At 22.3% G+C, this 18311-nt stretch overlaps 5 protein-coding genes across 5 annotated transcripts; 2 read left to right on the top strand and 3 right to left on the bottom strand.

Moving 5' to 3' along the window:
* Nucleotides 1-1536: 1536 nt before the first annotated feature.
* Nucleotides 1537-3483, bottom strand: PCHAS_1419200 (conserved Plasmodium protein, unknown function; the record flags this gene model as incomplete). Its single annotated transcript, XM_737260.2, has 1 exon — nt 1537-3483. The coding sequence occupies one exon, from the start codon at nt 3481-3483 to the stop codon at nt 1537-1539; it is 1947 nt and encodes a 648-aa protein (XP_742353.1).
* Nucleotides 3484-5554: 2071 nt separating this feature from the next.
* Nucleotides 5555-7537, top strand: PCHAS_1419100 (translocation protein SEC63, putative; the record flags this gene model as incomplete). The annotated part of the gene is made up of 1 exon (XM_016799611.1): nt 5555-7537. One exon carries the CDS (start codon nt 5555-5557, stop codon nt 7535-7537), a length of 1983 nt encoding a protein of 660 aa, XP_016654878.1.
* A 2525-nt stretch (nt 7538-10062) lies between these two features.
* On the top strand, nt 10063-12498 carry PCHAS_1419000 (conserved protein, unknown function; the record flags this gene model as incomplete). Its single annotated transcript, XM_732259.2, has 1 exon — nt 10063-12498. One exon carries the CDS (start codon nt 10063-10065, stop codon nt 12496-12498), a length of 2436 nt encoding a protein of 811 aa, XP_737352.2.
* A 500-nt stretch (nt 12499-12998) lies between these two features.
* PCHAS_1418900 (conserved Plasmodium protein, unknown function) lies at nt 12999-14645 on the bottom strand (the record flags this gene model as incomplete). The annotated part of the gene is made up of 1 exon (XM_735698.2): nt 12999-14645. One exon carries the CDS (start codon nt 14643-14645, stop codon nt 12999-13001), a length of 1647 nt encoding a protein of 548 aa, XP_740791.2.
* Nucleotides 14646-14915: 270 nt separating this feature from the next.
* Nucleotides 14916-16589, bottom strand: PCHAS_1418800 (conserved Plasmodium protein, unknown function; the record flags this gene model as incomplete). Its single annotated transcript, XM_051320961.1, is given in 9 exon segments — nt 14916-14975; nt 15230-15336; nt 15437-15501; nt 15620-15717; nt 15840-15953; nt 16087-16135; nt 16150-16232; nt 16344-16409; nt 16548-16589. The coding sequence occupies 9 exon segments, from the start codon at nt 16587-16589 to the stop codon at nt 14916-14918; spliced, it is 684 nt and encodes a 227-aa protein (XP_051176981.1).
* Nucleotides 16590-18311: the final 1722 nt, after the last annotated feature.

Here is an 18311-nt window from a genome sequence, read left to right as displayed (position 1 = left end):
GATAAGGATATACACACAATAATGTATATCCAAAATGCATATATAAACACATATATATAGCTATATATGCATCACTTAATAATATATATATCTATATCTTTGCAATACTAACAAAAAAATATAGGTTTAATAAAAGCATAATGGTAAACTATTAAAAAACAAAATATGTATAGAACGCCTTTAAAAAATCATAACTCTATAATTATGCCAGAATAGTATTTTTACACATGATTTTATTATTGAAACATCAATAATATTTTTAAATATATTTAAAAATATACTTATCTATGTGTAGATAATTAATAGCATGATAATATATATAGTATATAGTATATAGAAATCTATGCTTTTCGTGGAGTTTATAAAAAAAACTAACATATATTCTTAACGTTTTTTCAACATATCCATAAGCCTCTTATCTCATATGAAAATTTTAAATATATTTCTATATTTATATAAAAAATAAAATATAATATGTAACTTTATAAAAATGTAATAATAACATTTATATGCATGCATATGAATTTTATTACTTATCCTCTAACTACTTTGTATTATAACATAACGTAATTTTTTGTTTTTATAACGAACATATTGTATACATATGTTATATTTATTTAAAAAAACAACGTGCATTTTATAAGGAAAAATATAAAAAGTCGTAATAAAAAAATTTTATAATTAATATATCCCATATAATAAGAAAATGTTGTATAGAGAAAATAATATTACATTTATTGTTTTTCTCTTTTATAATTTATTTTTTAATATAATTTTAAATTATATGAAAGAGATAATATTATTTAATAATACTATGTGCACTAAGAAAAATAATAGTGTAATGAAAAATCATAAAATTACACGTATCGATATTTTTTAAAATGTGTTGTGTATATATAATGCAAACTATATATTTATTTATTGGGATTAACAATGTTACAAAAAATATACAAATAATGTAGTTATTATTTTCCTCCATTACATGAAAAAAATATAATATTTTAAAAATTTTAAGAAATATATTATTTTTATCTCTTTTTAGTGTTTGGCATGTAATTTGATTTACACATGATATAAAGCTTAGCCCTTATTTTGCTTATATATAATATGTAGAGTATGATCTATAATTTTATACTCCTATTAAAAATATTAAGTAAAAAAAATATATCAATTTGATATAAAAAAAATCATAATAATATTAAATATCTATTTTAATATTACAGTGGTAACAAACAAAAGATCCTTAATTAATTGTTACTATGCCTTATATAGTTTAAGCATAGGGGTAATAATTTTGTTAACAAAAAAAGTATGTATATACATATATTTTTTATATATAATTAATATTTAAAGTGTGTCACTAAAGTAATTTAGATAATTATGCATTTTAATAAAATTGGATATATTTTTATACTACAAAAAATGCAAACAAATGTCGATACAAATATAAGGTCATGCTAACAAACAGTTCGCTATTTAAATATATATTTTTATACGGAACGGGGGCATATGGAAGTATTGCCTATTATATTAATATTACTTCCAAGATACTATATATCCATCTGAGGTAATCGTTTTATAATTTGAAACACTATCAATGTCGTATCTACGCATAATAGTTGCTATTTCAGCATTTAGATTACCAGCAAGCATTTTCTCTTCACATAAAAGAGAATAAAAATTATTATCTTTATAAAAATCAATTATAGGTGGTATAGCATCATAATTTTTACAATTCATTAATTTGTTCATTTCTTCAGAATATGGTTCATTTTTTTCATAAACTAGTTCTGTAATATAGCTGTCGTTTTTTTCAGGGTTTATTAAGCGCCTTTTATCGATATTACTTATCCAAAACCCATTGTCATTATTATATTTATATTTTTTATATTTATTACTGCACCCAAATATATTCTTTCCTAATTCCTTTTTATTTTTTAACATGCTAAACACGTGCTTTTCAAATACCTTTCCCATATGCAAATTTTGAACATTTGGCGAATAATTTGTTCTGTTAAACTCATCCTCGTATATAATTGATGAACCAATTTTACTTCTTAATTCCTGTGCAATTTGGGGTGTTACTTTAATTTTCTTGCTTTGGTGTTTTAATATTTCTGGATATTTTAAAATAAGACTAGTTGAATTATTGCAATCATCCATGAAATTTAGTAACTTATTATTTTTTATATATGAATCTATTGCATTATCACCATTTGTATTATATGGTAATTTTGTGAATATAATATTTGGGGCTTCAATTTTCCCTTTTTTTATATCATCTAATGAATAACATTTGGGCTTTTTATTGTAGCATGATGGGTTATTTTCTGTATTATCTTTACCATTTTCGCTATAGCATTGTTTATTTTCATCTTCTTCCAATGTAGCATTACAACCAGAACAATTTTTTACTGGATTTAGTGTGTGCTTTATAGGATCCATCTTAAGATCACCCTCACTTCTACTGCTACATATTTTACTTTTATTTTTGAATTCACAATGTTTATTATCCATTTCTTGATGATTAATTTCTGCTTTACTATCTATATTAGAGAGATTAATACCATTTTCGCTTTCATCATTTTGAACACTTTTTTGTATGGTATTATTATTCATACTGCTTATATTTGTATATGCTTCATCATTTATATTGGTTATTACGTTGGAATCATATGATGGGTAATTGTCCATACTATTATCATTATAATTATGCAATGAAGAATATTGGTTTTTAATCAAAAACGATTCATAATTTGAGGGAGTACTATTGCTGTTGAAATCGTTGTCTCTTTCTGAATTATCTTTATTAATATTGACATTTAGGCAAGTATTTATGATATTGGGGCAACTTTTAATTAATGAACAACCGTATCCATAAAAACCTTGCGATGAAATATCTGTTTTATTTCTTACATTAAGTGTTTCTCCATTATATTTCGATCTATTATTATTAAATTCTATTGAATTATATCGCTGCTTTTCATTATGAATATTATTTGAGATCGCTACACTTTCTGACTCAGTCATTTGTTCATCATGATGAGTTTGTGTGTAATTGTTTTCATCGTGCAATGATGAAGGTAAAAGGGAAGAATTCTTTACATTTGCAATATTGGGAATATTATTTTCTATTGAAGCGATACAATAACCATAGTTATTATTTGGGGGTAACCTTTGATTTTCATCTATAGAATTTATTATATTGCTCGAATGGTCTATACTTGTTAAATATGTATTATTACTAGTTTGTCCTGTTTTGTGATGAAGCAAATGCTCTCTATTTATGTGAGAATAATTGCTTTTGTGTTCATCGCTTGAATATAATTCATTTGCATACATTTTCAAAATATTTTGTATATTAGCATCATTTGTAATATTTCTATTTACAAAAGTATCATTGAATGCATTCGAATTAATCAATGATCTTACATTAGCATTTATACTATTATTATCTTTTAATGATATTTGGCGATTTGACATTTTTTTCGTCCGTATAAAATATAATTTTATCGACTATGTGTATGTGTGTGAAAATATTTATATATAATTAATTTGCACAAATATAGTAGCAAGGAACAAAAGTTGTAGAAATCGTTATTTATATTTTAAAAAGAGAAAGGAGCTTTATAAATCCATATTAAAAAAATATAATATATTTATATGTAATAATGAAATAAGTATTAAAATAAAATAGAATATATATAAATTTTATTGTTTTATATATTTTTTTGTATTTCGAGCGTGTAATTACCTGTCTGTTAATATAATATTGGTTACACACATAAATAAAAAAAAAAAAAAATAATAAATAGCCAAAATATATTATGTAGACGCCCTTATTTTAAGCTTTCAAAAGCAATATTTTCTACAATTATAAAAATTTATTGCCTGTTCATAAAAAAAATGAGTTAATATAATTTTACAATAATAATTTTAAAAGTAAATAATTTTATTATTTTAGAATATGTTATAGTATAGCCATATCTCATATATTCGCTATAAAATGTGTATAGCATAGTGTACTAAAATATTTTTTCTTAGTATTTATTTTAATGTTAATTTTTTTTAAATTTAACGTCTTAAGAACGACGAACTATAAAAGGAAAGAGAAACAAAACATTAAATAGTACTGAACTAGCAATATTGCATGAAATACATTTTGTCAATTTTTCATTGATGTAGTTATGTTGGTGTGAAGAAGTTTTGAATAGAAATCTATAAAAATATAAGGCCTGTTTTTTACACAGAAATAAGATTAAAAGAATAATTTCTTTTTCCTTTATAATGCAAACACCATTTTATCTTAAATTCGAAATTACATGCATATGTGAAAGTTATAGTGCTTATCCCTAAGGGTAACACATATAAATATATTATTTTCGTATTATATTATACTTAATTTTAATTATGCATTTCCTTTTTTATATTACATATAAAAAGCATAGAATATAAATAAAAACAAAAAGCATGGTTGAATTAGTCCAAATCATTTCAATAGGATAAGAAATTGTATATGAAAATTAGCTATTTCATGTGTTAAAAACTGTATATATAAACAACATTGGAGTGCAGATGTTGTCATGAGCATTTTGGCAACTATCATTCAGTCTAATGTTAAAAGCATTATCTTTAAAGAAAAATCATGTTATAATAGAAAAGATAAGATTTATAAATTTTCAAAAAAATCGCTATTGTAAAGAATTTGCTTCAATGTTAAAAGAAGTAAAGAAAAAAGGCAAGCCATTGAACACAGGAAACTAAGATATAATAAAATATTATGAAAAAATATAAATTTTAATAAAAGAAACATCAAACAAATTTGTAAATGTGATACTTTATTTTTTTATTTTTTGTATATAGTCAAACTTTATATATACATAAAGGTTATAGTATAATATAATATATTTTGAACAAATTTAAAAATAAGATAAAAGGTTGTTCTTTATCTATATATTTTATGTAATTAAATAAGAAATGCTATATAAAATTGCAATAGAAATATTAATAATATATTTAAAAAAAAAAATTAATTTTTCCATAATAATGTTAAAATTAAATTAAAGTGTTTAATAAAAAAAATTGTGTATAAACAGATTTTATACCAATTTTATATATTCTATTAAAATCTAATAGCCATTGCTGTAATATTTTTATAATTATAATATATATAATGCAATACATAAATTATTTATACTCAAAAAAATATATATTATATTAATTTAAAAAAAAATATTTATACTCCTAAAAAAAATATTAATATTAAAAAAACCTATATTTGTTTACCATTTTTATTTTTATTTTTTTGAGAAAATGATTAAGGTAATATTATAATATTAATTATATCTTTTACAGAGTAAAGATTTTTTATTACAATTTTTAGTATAAACATTCTTATAAATGCTATTTCGTATTTAGATATTTTATTTATTATAAGTTTTTTTACTTTTTTGTGTGTGTGGAGCTGCAATATATATATATTAAGTATATATATATAATATGTGTACGTATAAATGCATATAGCATAAATACATTGTTGTAATCTGCATAAATAATGTCACAGTTTCGCGATACTTTTACTAAAGAGAGTAAAAAAGAGCCGTTATTAAGTTATGATGACTCGGCATTCACTTTTTTTGCTGGAACTGTTTTAATTTGCATATTAACACCATGCACATACATCTATTTAAAATCTTTAATTATAAAAATTTTTAATAATGATTATTATAATTTAAAAAGATCTAAACACAATAGTGTTTACCGGTCGTGTACATGTGCACTGTGCAAAGATAAATTAGAAAAAAGAAATAAAAGCACATCAATATGGGAAAAGTTTGGATATGCAAAGATAATCCAATTCTTTCTTTTGGCAATATTTTGGGGGATATTATTTATTTTAGTGGATAAAATGATGAACACAAAACCAATACAGACATTTGATCCTTTTGAAATATTAGAAATTGCTGTTGGAGCAACAATGAAAGAAATTAAAAAGGCTTATAGATTGAAATCATTAAAATTTCACCCAGATAAAAATCCAAATGATACATCCGCGGCTGCAAATTTTATTTTAATAACAAAAGCTTATCAAACATTAACAGATGAAATATCTAAGCAGAATTATGAAAAGTATGGAAACCCCGATGGGCCCGGCATGATGAAAGTGGGTATTGGTTTACCAAAATTACTTATCGATGAGAAATATCAATTATTAATATTATCAATATTTTTTTTAATATTTCTTGTGTTTATACCTGCAATATTTATTATATATTATCAAAAACAAAAACGATATGGTCCAAATGGTGTTAAAATAGAAACATTACAATTTTTAGCTTATACAATAAATGAAAATACACGAGCAACCGCATATCCTGAAATATTAGCTGCAACAGGAGAAAGTAGAGATTTGGAATTAAGAGAAAATGATGATAAACTTGTAAAAGAACTTATGGAAGAACTCACTGAACATAAAAAGAGAATGTTTAAAGTTCCTATTGTAACAAAAAATTATTCCTTAATATTAGCTCATATGCAAAGAAGACATGATTTATTATCAGATAGTTTGAAAAATGATTTAAATGAAATTCTTCGATTTTCTTTATTAATAACACACAGTATGATAGAAATTAGTATATTACGAGATTGGTTTTTAACAGCTCAAGCAGCTTTAACATTTAGAAGATGCTTAATACAAGCATGTGATATTCGTAGTTCGAGTTTATTACAAATTCCTCATATTGATGAAGATATGATTAAGAATATGCATAAAGGAAAATTTGCTGTAAAGGATATCCTCGAATTTGTTCACCAAGATCATGAAAATCGAAAGGGATTAGCGGATATGAATGATGATCAAATTTTAGATATTAAATCATTTTGTAATGTTGTCCCAGATATAAAAATGAATGCTAGAATTTTAGTAGAAGATGAAACACATATTGTTAAAGGAGATGTCGCTTCAATTTACGTACAAATTGATAGAACAAATTTAAAAGAAAAAGAAGCATCGGGATATATACATGCTCCTTATTTCCCTCAACCCAAGTTTGAAGAATGGTGGATCATTGCAACATATAAAGGAGATGATCGTATATTAAAGCATGCACATATTAAAAATTGTGAAAAAATTATAGAAGAAAAATTACAATTTATGGTAGATAAAGTAGGAAACTTATCTGTATCTATATATTTACTTAGCGATTGCTATTTTGGATGTGATAAAAAATTGGATTTATCATTTAAGGCTTACTCACCAACTGAAATAAAGAGAGAAATCTTTGTTCATCCAGAAGATTTAGAATTGGATAATGAACCAACCTTATTTCAGCAAATGCTTGGAGATGTAGGAAGAGGAGAGGATGACACTGATGATGACGAAGAAGCTGAGGAAGTTTATAATGCGAACAACACTAACACTACTAATGCAAAATCAAATGCTTCAAATAATCAAAAGCCAAGTAAAAGTAATAGCAAACAATCTCATGAAAAATATGTACCCGAAAATGAGCAAGATGATGACTCTGATGATGATTGAAATTTATGCAAGTAAATTTTAATTTGTTTAAAAACAAATATTATATATATGCATATATAATATCATAAAACCGTCTTGCCGTTTGGAAAATGTAAAATAATTTAACGTGCCACAATATGATATGCTCATAATATACCTTGTCACCTTATTGTAATATAATAATGCTAAAAAATTTTAACAAAATCAAAAACGAGATAATAAAAAGAGATCACAAAATGGGCACAATGTAAGTAATATTCATGAATGAATATATTACTCTATCAATTATTGTGATAGTACTTAATTTGTATAATTAATAAATTTTTTTACCAAATAAAATTATATTAAATTTATTTATGACCCTTTAAAAAAAGGAAGTTTATATTTACATTTGTGCATATAAAGAAGCATTATTTTTGAAAAATAAATAAAAGGCATATTTAATATATGCATACATTTATTTTATTTTTTTTCCATATTTTATTATTATTTTTTTTTATAACAAAACTATGATAAAAAAATTTAATTTGTCTAATTAATAGTTAAATTTTTAAAAATCTCGAAAATTCCCTGAAATGTCATATATCAATTTTCTTATTCGTTCAGTATATATGTTTATTCTATAAGAGCATTTTATAAAAATAATCATTATACTATAATTAAAGAGGAAACAAAAATTGTTTTAAAAAATGTTATTAGATTGTAAAAAAATATTATTTGTACACATATAAATATTCAATGAAATTTGGAAAAAATTGTCACAATTCCTTATCTTTTTATGCACATTATTTTTTCCCCTAAAACAACATTACTTATAGGAAAATTAACACGAAAAAAAATAATTTATATTTTTCTCTTAAAATGGAAAAAAAAGAAAAAGTAAAATAAATATAGACAAAAAATAGAAATAAAAAAAAATTAAACATAATTAAATTCAACTGAAATATGATTATTTATAAACATGTTTTGAAACACATATATATTTGTTTTTTTTTTTTTTGAATTTATTTTAAAGACACACCTGATTTGAATGAGAATTGTTCTTACATTTATCCCAATATGTATAATAAAAATAAAATTAATATATCCTTACTATTTTTTATCATTATTATTTGCACTCTTTTTTTAAAAATTGTTTTAATAACAAAATTTAAATGAATCACATAAACTTAATTAAAAATATATTTTTATAACATATTAATGCTATGTGAAAAAGACTTTAATTTTGTTTTCATGGTAAAAACTAAGTTTATTTTTTTTAAAATTCTATAATAACACAATCGATTTTTGTATAATAAAAATATAAGTACACTTAGTTCCTTTTTATCTATTGATTTCCATATTATACACATATTTGTTTATTTTAATAGGTGTAAAAAATTTATTTTTTTTATTACTATTTTTGTCCACACTTTTCTATGTTTATTTTATTATCAAATTTGTTTTTATATGTATATAAATCTGCAAAATATATATTTGTCTTAAATTATTTAACTACAATATATATCATCGATTTTATTGTTACACATTATTAAATTTGTTTGACTATAACAAAATATTTAAAATGTTATATATACACACATATAATTAGTTCAACTTGTTTAAATTGTATATTTTTGTAGTACTTTAATTCATTTAATTTTGCTTTCTCCATTATAAAATTTGTTATAATCAATACTTTTCCATTTTAAATTAAAAAAAAACGCACAAATTAAATATATAACAATAGTATATAATATTTTTTTGATGTTGCTGACTTAATCTATTACCTATATTTTGTGTTTATGAAAATTTTATTATATTTTTAATAAATTATTGATGAATTTATAAACATTTATTTTTAATTAATAACAAAATTTAAGCAATTGTTTTATAATTGTACAGATTTTTACTAACCTATGTGGTAAGCATTTTCAATATAAAAGCTTGAATATATATAAGAAATAAATTATATTTTAATTCATATATATACTCCAAAAAATAAATAAAATGTATGGATTTACACACACACATACATCTATGTATGTAGAATAAAACATTTATTTTAAATGTTATATAAATATACACAATTGTATTTATGTAGCATCTGTCTTACACATTCTTTTGTATTGGTTCTTTAAATTTCTGTCTACATATGCAAATGTATATATATTAATTATACATATAACCCATAAAGACATGACAATATTTTAAATAAATTAAAAAAAATAAAGAATTAACATTATATTAGAAGTATGCAAAACTGAAGAATAAACTGAGAGCAAACCATTTTTAATTCATATAATAAACAACACATAAAATATTTGCCTCGTCATTAAAAAATACAAATAATTAAATGAAATTAAAAATAAAAACAGGAATTAAATTTGAAGAATAGCAAATCGAATCCGTGCTTTCAATACAAATACATATGACTATTTCTCAACTGGACATAAAACATAAAATAATTCAAAAATAAGTTTTGTGCTTGTTTCTATTAGTGCATATAGAAGTGTGCATAATGCATAGGTACATATAAAAATAATAATTGGTGAATATAAAACAAGATGAAAAATACAGGGTTTGGTTTTTTACCAAATAAAGTAGTCATGATGAGAAAACCTACTGAAATATATCCTAATATCTCAGATAGTGATAAATTAAATAATGGAAATGCAACTGAATATTCATATAAAATGGTACCACATGCTTATGAAAGAGCAATAAGTTCATTTCCGATATTTGATGAAAATAACATGGTTTATAACCCTAACATAGTTAATATAAAACCGATGATCCCACCACATAATAATCATAATTTTCGTCATCCTTTAGTATACGGACAAAAAAAAAATAATTGTTTAAATTCTTGCTCATGCATGAAGAAAAGTAATTCAAGTGTTTGTAGTAAAACAAATGAAGGAAATAATGAACAAAAACATATAAATGATTTTATTCCTATTTTATTTAATAACAAAAAAATATTAGTATCAAATGTTTTTGATAATGCTCATAATAAAAATCCTGTGACTAACTTAGAAGCTAGCAATCCAAATTATAATTTTAAACACAATGCATTCACACATTCTGGAGGATATGCTTCTATCGATCATAAAAATAGAAGTAGAAGTAACAATGGTACTATACCTCATGATAATAAAAATAATAACAATGATAAAAAAAATATTTATGGAAACGCTATGTGTGGAAAAGGTGACGATATAATAAACCAAAGGAATATAGAAATGTTTAAAAAAAAAATAATAAATGATAAAACACATGAACCATCTAAAAGTCCTAAAATAAACGATTTAATTAATCAAAAAGATTTAGAAATTAAAGATCTTGAAATCAAAATTGAAAAAGAAAAATTGGAACATGAAATAAAAGACACAGTATTAGATAACAATAAATTAAAAGAAAAATTGTTAGATCAAAAAATAAAATATGAAGAAACTTTAAAACATTTGAAAAAAGTAGAAAATGAAAAAAGAACATTAAAATCAAATTTACATGTTAGGGATAAAGTTTTAGAAAAATTAGAAAAAGAAATAGGGTCTGTTGATAATGAAAATGAATTGTTACTTAAGATAAAAGAAAATTCAAATTTGAGTGATATACATAAAGTTTTTAAATTGCTTCATGATAAAGAAAATGCTGAAATAAATAAATATGATCATAAAAAAAATTATAATACTAAAAGTATTAGCTATGCTGATGAAACAACTAAGGATATTATCAACGATATGGAAAATAATCGAAATATCAAAAAAAATGAAAATAGTAAAGGAGATAAAAAGATGGAAGATTTTCGATGGTATAAAACAATTAGCACATTTGATGGTGCTGATACTGAAAACTATGATGTAGATATGAATGATAAAAAAGAATATATAGACGAAACGAATGAGCCCATAAAAAATGATACGAACTTTCTAAAAGCAACAATTATAAAAATGGACAAAGAAATACATAAATTGAAAGAAGAAAATAAAAATGTAAATTTTAAATATCAAAACACTTTTGAAGCATTAACTGAGCTAAGAAAAGATACATTAGAATATATGGAATCGATTGTTTCTCGTGATATGAGAATAGGATATATGGAAAGTATGCTTCAAAAATGTGAAAAAGACTTAGTAAAATTAAAGGATAATTTTAAAAAAGAAGAAATAAATAATAGAGAAAAAATTGCAAAATTAAGATCAGAAATAAAAATATTAGAAAACCAATCTTCACATCTTCGACATATGATCCAAGAAAAGGATTCAGAAATTGTTTTATTAAAAAATGAAATTGTTCGTAATGATATTTTACTCAAACAATATGAAGAAAGAAATAAAGAACTTCAAAGTGAATTAAGATTAATGTGTAATAATTTAGAAAATGTTATTGATGCTTCAAATAAAAAAGATATATTTATGGATCAATTAGAAAGACAAATACGAGAAAATGAAATACACCGACAAAATGCTTATTTAAAAGAAGTTGCGAAAAATCGAAAAATGCATGCTAATATGAAATTTAAAGAAATTCTATTTGATAAATCTACAAAAACACAAGTAGACGAATATAGAACTTTAAAAAAAGAATTATATCTAAATAAAATACAAATAGAAAAGGCAAAAGAAGCCTTTGGAATGCTCAAAATATCTTCAAACCGAGAATCTATGCCAAGAAAAAAGAAATCTATAAAGAAGAAGAGTAATCGAAGCTTTTCCGAAAATAGTTCAGGAAAATACACAGAAAGCAGCTCTGGGAAATATACGGAAGGTAGCACTGAAAACATTACAGAAAAAGGTCATGAAAACGGGGAAGAGCATAATCCATCTGATTACAAAATAGATACCACAAAAAAAAATAATAATAATGATAAATTGGGATTGAAGATATCAGCAGATTATGTACCAGATCACAAATTATCTAATTCAGTAACTAAAAAAAATGCAAAAAAAATGACAAAGAAATTAATAAACATAGAAGAGGAAACATTAGTAAAATGAAAAAAAATACATTCCATATAAACATATATGCATGATGGCATTTAAGAAATGGAAAATTATTTTGAAAAATCAAAAGGGACGAACAAATAAAAAGACCCCAATATAGTATATATATATATTCAATTCGGCGGCACGTGCACATGTATGATGCGATATCTACGCAATCATTTGCAAATATATTCAGTAATACAAAATTATTTTCTTTCATTCCAATTTTGATAGCTATGAATGTTAGCTAAAATATATATTACTTGCATTTTTCATGTAATTAATTATAATTGTTTTCCACCATTTTTTAATCATATATAACTATTTTAATGTTTTTGTTAACACATATAATGGTGAACATCGAAAGTTTGAAATATTAAATTAAAAGAAAATAAAAAAACAAAAAAATATATGAGTAAAATTAACATATAATATGCATATTCGCATATGGGTATAAATATATATATTATTGGGATCGTTGTAGAACGAATTTCAATCACAATTTATAGAGTTTAGTTCCAAAATGGTACGTTTTTATCGGGAACACATTTCCATTCTTCTTCTAAAATTTGTTTTGTTTTTTTTTTGATCCATCTTGGTTTCCAATCTTGACTTAACCAAAGCCATTTTCCGGATTTTCCTCTTTTCATCATTGGTCTTCCACCTTTAATTGCACGTGTATGTGGAAATTTAACGACTTTAAATATTTTATCAGTAAATAAAAATTGTAATTTACTTAAAAATGTGATAACACTGGGGTTGTATGCGCCTAAATATAAAATCAAATTTTCAATAAGTATTTTTGATTTTTTTGTATCTATATTTTTTAGAGGAAAAGTTAATTTATATGATTCTAAAGCGCAATCCAGAGAATTATCATATTGTTTTATATCCAAATATTTTATAGCTAATATTCTATATATCCTACTTAAATAAATTATTTTTGTATTATCTGTTTCTTTATTTTTATCGATATCTCCTGATAATAATTCTTCAATGTTTTTAATTTTTTTTAAATATATATTTTTAAAATTGTCTAAAGACATAATTGGCTCATTAAAATTAATTAACTTTAAATCATTTCTTATGTTATCCATGTCATTATTATTTTCTAAATTGTTTTTTAGTTCAATGAGTTTTTCAATTGGTAACAAATTTTCAATACCCTTTTGAGGTGTATCATTAATGGTACTATTCTCAAATAGGCAGAGAAACCCTCTTGTTGCTATCTTACTATAATCCTCGTTTATGCTTATGTATGAAATATGATTATTGAATATTTCATTTAATAATAATTTAATATTATCAAAATTTTTTATCTTTTGATTTATTAATATCTCTAACTTTTTAAAAGTAACATAACTAGAGCATTCATATTTTATGTGTACATCGTTTAATATGCCATCTTGGGTTATTTGAACTCCATCATGAGTCATTTTATTACTGCCAGTTAAAATTGTGCTGTGATTACCATCATTTTTATCAGTAGAAAGATTTTTAGTTTCTAAAGGGATGGTTTCTTTGTTTATATCAGTGGCTATTGATTGTGATTTGTAATTTTGTAGTTGTTCTGAATTGCATCCCTCTTTTAAAAGTTCATTTTCTCTAAGGAGAAAATCATTTATATTGCAAACATAATTTAAGGGATTAAAATAACTATGATATCTTTGTAATATTTCTTTTAATTCATTTTTATTATTAAGTTCATTTCCTGATATTTCACAAACCAATTTATTTTTATGTCGTAATTGTATTAGTGGAATTGATTTTATATGAAAATTTTGCACTAATATGTTATTATTATTTATATTTAATTTAAAAAAAGGCAATTTCTTATTTTTATTAATATTTATTTGCTCTATAATATCAGTTTGCTCTTGAAAAACATCCATTAATTTATTAAATAAATTTAAAGACACATATGAATAATCAGCATATGCATATAGTAAAATACTTTTCTCTTTTTTTATTATGCTATTATAATTGTAGTCATTTATTTCTATGCATTCAAAAAGTTTGTTATTGGAATTTTTGTAATGTGGTATGAAATTGTTGAAATAACGTTTTTTTTTTAAAAATAAAATTGGATATCCTTCATTATTGATATTTTTTAAATACAAAGAGGGACCACATTTATTTAGATATCTATATGTCTTCATATTTATATAAATTTGGATTTATGCCTATTCATGGATATGTTTGTGTGCGTATGTTTTTTTTAAATATGTTCTCAATGTAACACATTACATTTATTCCTTTCCATAATTTTTGCTAACTCCTTTTATATTATTTTACCCATTTTAGTTGTGTAAAACATTTATGAAAGAAACAAAACATATTAAAGTTTATTATCTTATTATTACACAAACAAAATATCATAAATTATGATATATTATTACAAACTATCCTCACTGGATATTTTTCCCTTTTCATATAATTTCTCTATCTGTTAATGATATATTCATTTTTTCCTCCAATTTTTTGGCTAGCTAAAATAAATAAAGCAAAAAAAAAATATACCAAATATAGTAAAATATTTTTCTATTTAAAAATATCGTGATCATTTATAATTTTTTTAAATGGAATAAATATAAAATTCTCCGAAATTACATGCATGAAAAAAGTATCGAGAGAAATAAAATGTAAAATAGTTGTAGCATATATTGTAGGATCATGTCAGCGTTATAAAAACAAAATATTAATAATGAAAAATGTAGAACATATTAATTAGCTTGAATTTTACCGTATCGATGTAAAAACATATATTCATAATTTTGTTATTCATCACACTTTGGTCACAGTACTGATTTTCATTTTCTTCGTTAATATCAATTTTTAGATTATTCAGCTCTAATAAAAATGAGTGTATGCATGATCGTGTTAAAATTATAATCATAATTTGGTCTACACATATAAATATATAATATAATATTTGCATTGAATATATTACCCTGAATAATGAAGTTTTGAAACTCATATATGTTTTTATCCTTTTCATTATAATTTTCCAATAATCTAAGTATAAAAATGTAAATCCTTTATTTTATAATATCTTTATATATAGTTCGAAAGGTTAATATAGATACTAGCACTGCTTTAATGCATTATATTTATAAAAGAAGAGTATGCATACCTTGATATATTTTTTTTGTACTTATTCTTTATTAAATTTATGATATAAGTTTTTTCCTTCAATTGTGATTCTAAGTATATTTTATCCTTTTCAATATCCTAAAATATATAAAAGAGGGTTTTCCTTTGTATGGTATATTATTTATACCCACTCTTAATATTATGGAATATTTTATTGCCATTGTATCAGTTATTTTTTTATATATGCTATTTAATAGTACTTCTATATTTTTCCTCAAGCTTATGTTTTCAGAAATGAGAATTTCTGTCTCTTGTAACTCGGTGTTCCTAATTTTGATCATCCTTCTGTATGTCTTGCAGACATTCGATATGTCCTTCATACGAAAAAACGTGTAAAAATTGTATATATAGATAATAATATGTAGGGTGTGATACAGATATACATATGTTAAAATTTTCTTTGTGTACTTAGACAATATAAATTATTTTAATGATTATTTTTTTTACTACTATTCTTTCATTAAGTTTGGAAATATGTTCTTTTAAATCTTTATTTTCCTTTTTTATTCAAACAACTCATCTTTAAGTTTTTCCTTTTCCTCGGTTATTTCATTTATTTTACTTTCCTTTTCAATATATGAAGATTCTAAATTCTAATTATGCCAAAAAATGGTTATACATGCCATATGTAAACAATGCTTGCAAATCATAATATAAAATAATTTTAACACATTATTATTTTCTCAATTTTTTCGTGAATATACCTCTATTTTTTTTTGAAGAGCTTCAGTTTCTTTCTTAAGAACAGTTTTTTCATAATTAGATTTATTCTTTTAGTATACAAGGGAAAAATATGAAAACAAATGTTAAGAACAAAATATATATGCTTATAAATAGCTAGATTAGCTTATATTATATATGTGCATAATATACACTTAAATATAGACCAATTTGTATTAATGATTAACCAGAAGATTTTTATATTTTTCTTCTAATATTAAATATTCCATTTTAGCATAAACTTATTGGTTGTATTTGTTTTTTGTGGTATATCAAATATATAAATACATATCTACAAAGAAACAAAAAAATACATATATATATTACTGTATGCCTTAACATTGGTTATTTGCAGCTTTATTTCATATTCAATCGTTTTTAAATAGTGGAATATGCACATTCATATGGTATAGTGGAATATATTTAAAAAAAATAATATTAAGAAAGTGATATTCATTTGTGTTATTTATTTATATACATATGCTTTTTCCTTCATTATTTTTTCTACAATAAGTTATTGTGTTATGCATTATATATATGCATAGAGAAAACGTCTATAATTTTTCTTTGAATTTATAAATTGTTAAAAAAACTAAGGAAAAAAAATATTATAATGGTTTATATTTTTAAAAGCATATTATTTTATAAATAAAAAATATATATTTTGAAAAATATAAAAATTGGTATATGATTTCTTCCTTAAAATATTACATGAACAACTAAATTGTATAATGCATACATTCATATATACAAAGGACTATATAAACAAACAATGAGAACAGACATTTGCCACAAAAAATGTTAATACCATTTTTTTTACAAATACTATAAATATGTTTGTAGTCAATCGATATTCAGACACCTTAATTTTTTTTTAAATTATTTCAATAGACATAAGAGGATTAATGATATCAATGTTGTATATATATATTTTTTTTTGGATGTTCAAGATGCAAAATAGGAGACTGTTTTTCTATTTAATTTTTAAATGGTCTGTTGTATATATTATTTGTGCTTTACATATCATTTGCCTATAGATATATTTTTACACACGTGATATTATACATATATAATTTTTTTTGAATTGTTATGCCTTTTTATTGAAGAATACATCTTATGCAAAATTATCATATATTCTGTTATATACAAAAAAAAATATAATATATATTTTTTTAAATATTTTTCCTCAAATTAAAAAAAATATTATATATACTTTTTTATGTTAATATAATTTCCAAGTTATTTTTCTCAAAGTAGTCTTACAATACATATTACTTTCATTTTGATTTAAGCTACAAATGATTGTTTTGTGATAAATATTTTTAGCTATATAATATATATATAATAAATATTTTTCATTTAAAAATATTTTTAAGCTTAATATCTCTATAATTAATTTATTAATTTGTGATAAAAAGAGACATGATAATGTTTTTTTTACGTATTTTATCTTTTTTGTTATTTTTTTGTCTTTGTGCATAATTTCCATTTTAAGCATTCAACACGTAAAAACATTCAGATATTATTTGTTCATATGCATACATATAATAATATATTTGGCGGAAAATTATATTGTTAAATTATATATTTAAAAACCTAATAAGAAAAATAATAGTTACAAAACGATGAAAGCTGGGGGAAAATAAGTTATTAAAATGTGTATATGATTGATAATACACATACACACACCTTATATATATATACTTAAATATTCAATTTGTTATGATACCATTCTGTTTGTAAATTTATTGGCTCGAGAAACACAAAAATATTGTTTGTTTGTTTGTCTGTCAATTATTTTATCATTAAAGAATAACACAAAAAATATTGTGATATTTTTTTTTCTCCTTAGTGAGATATTGAAATTTAAAAATTTTAAAAAATATCATAGTTATAAAATTTAGGAAAACAAATACAAAGTTTTGAATATTTAAAGAGGGATTAATAATGTG

The sequence above is a fragment of the Plasmodium chabaudi genome (genome assembly GCF_900002335.3).
Source record: "Plasmodium chabaudi chabaudi strain AS genome assembly, chromosome: 14".
Taxonomy (NCBI): Eukaryota; Apicomplexa; class Aconoidasida; order Haemosporida; family Plasmodiidae; genus Plasmodium; species Plasmodium chabaudi.
Note: the sequence above shows the minus strand (reverse complement) of the source record. Positions and strands in the feature narration are given on the sequence as shown.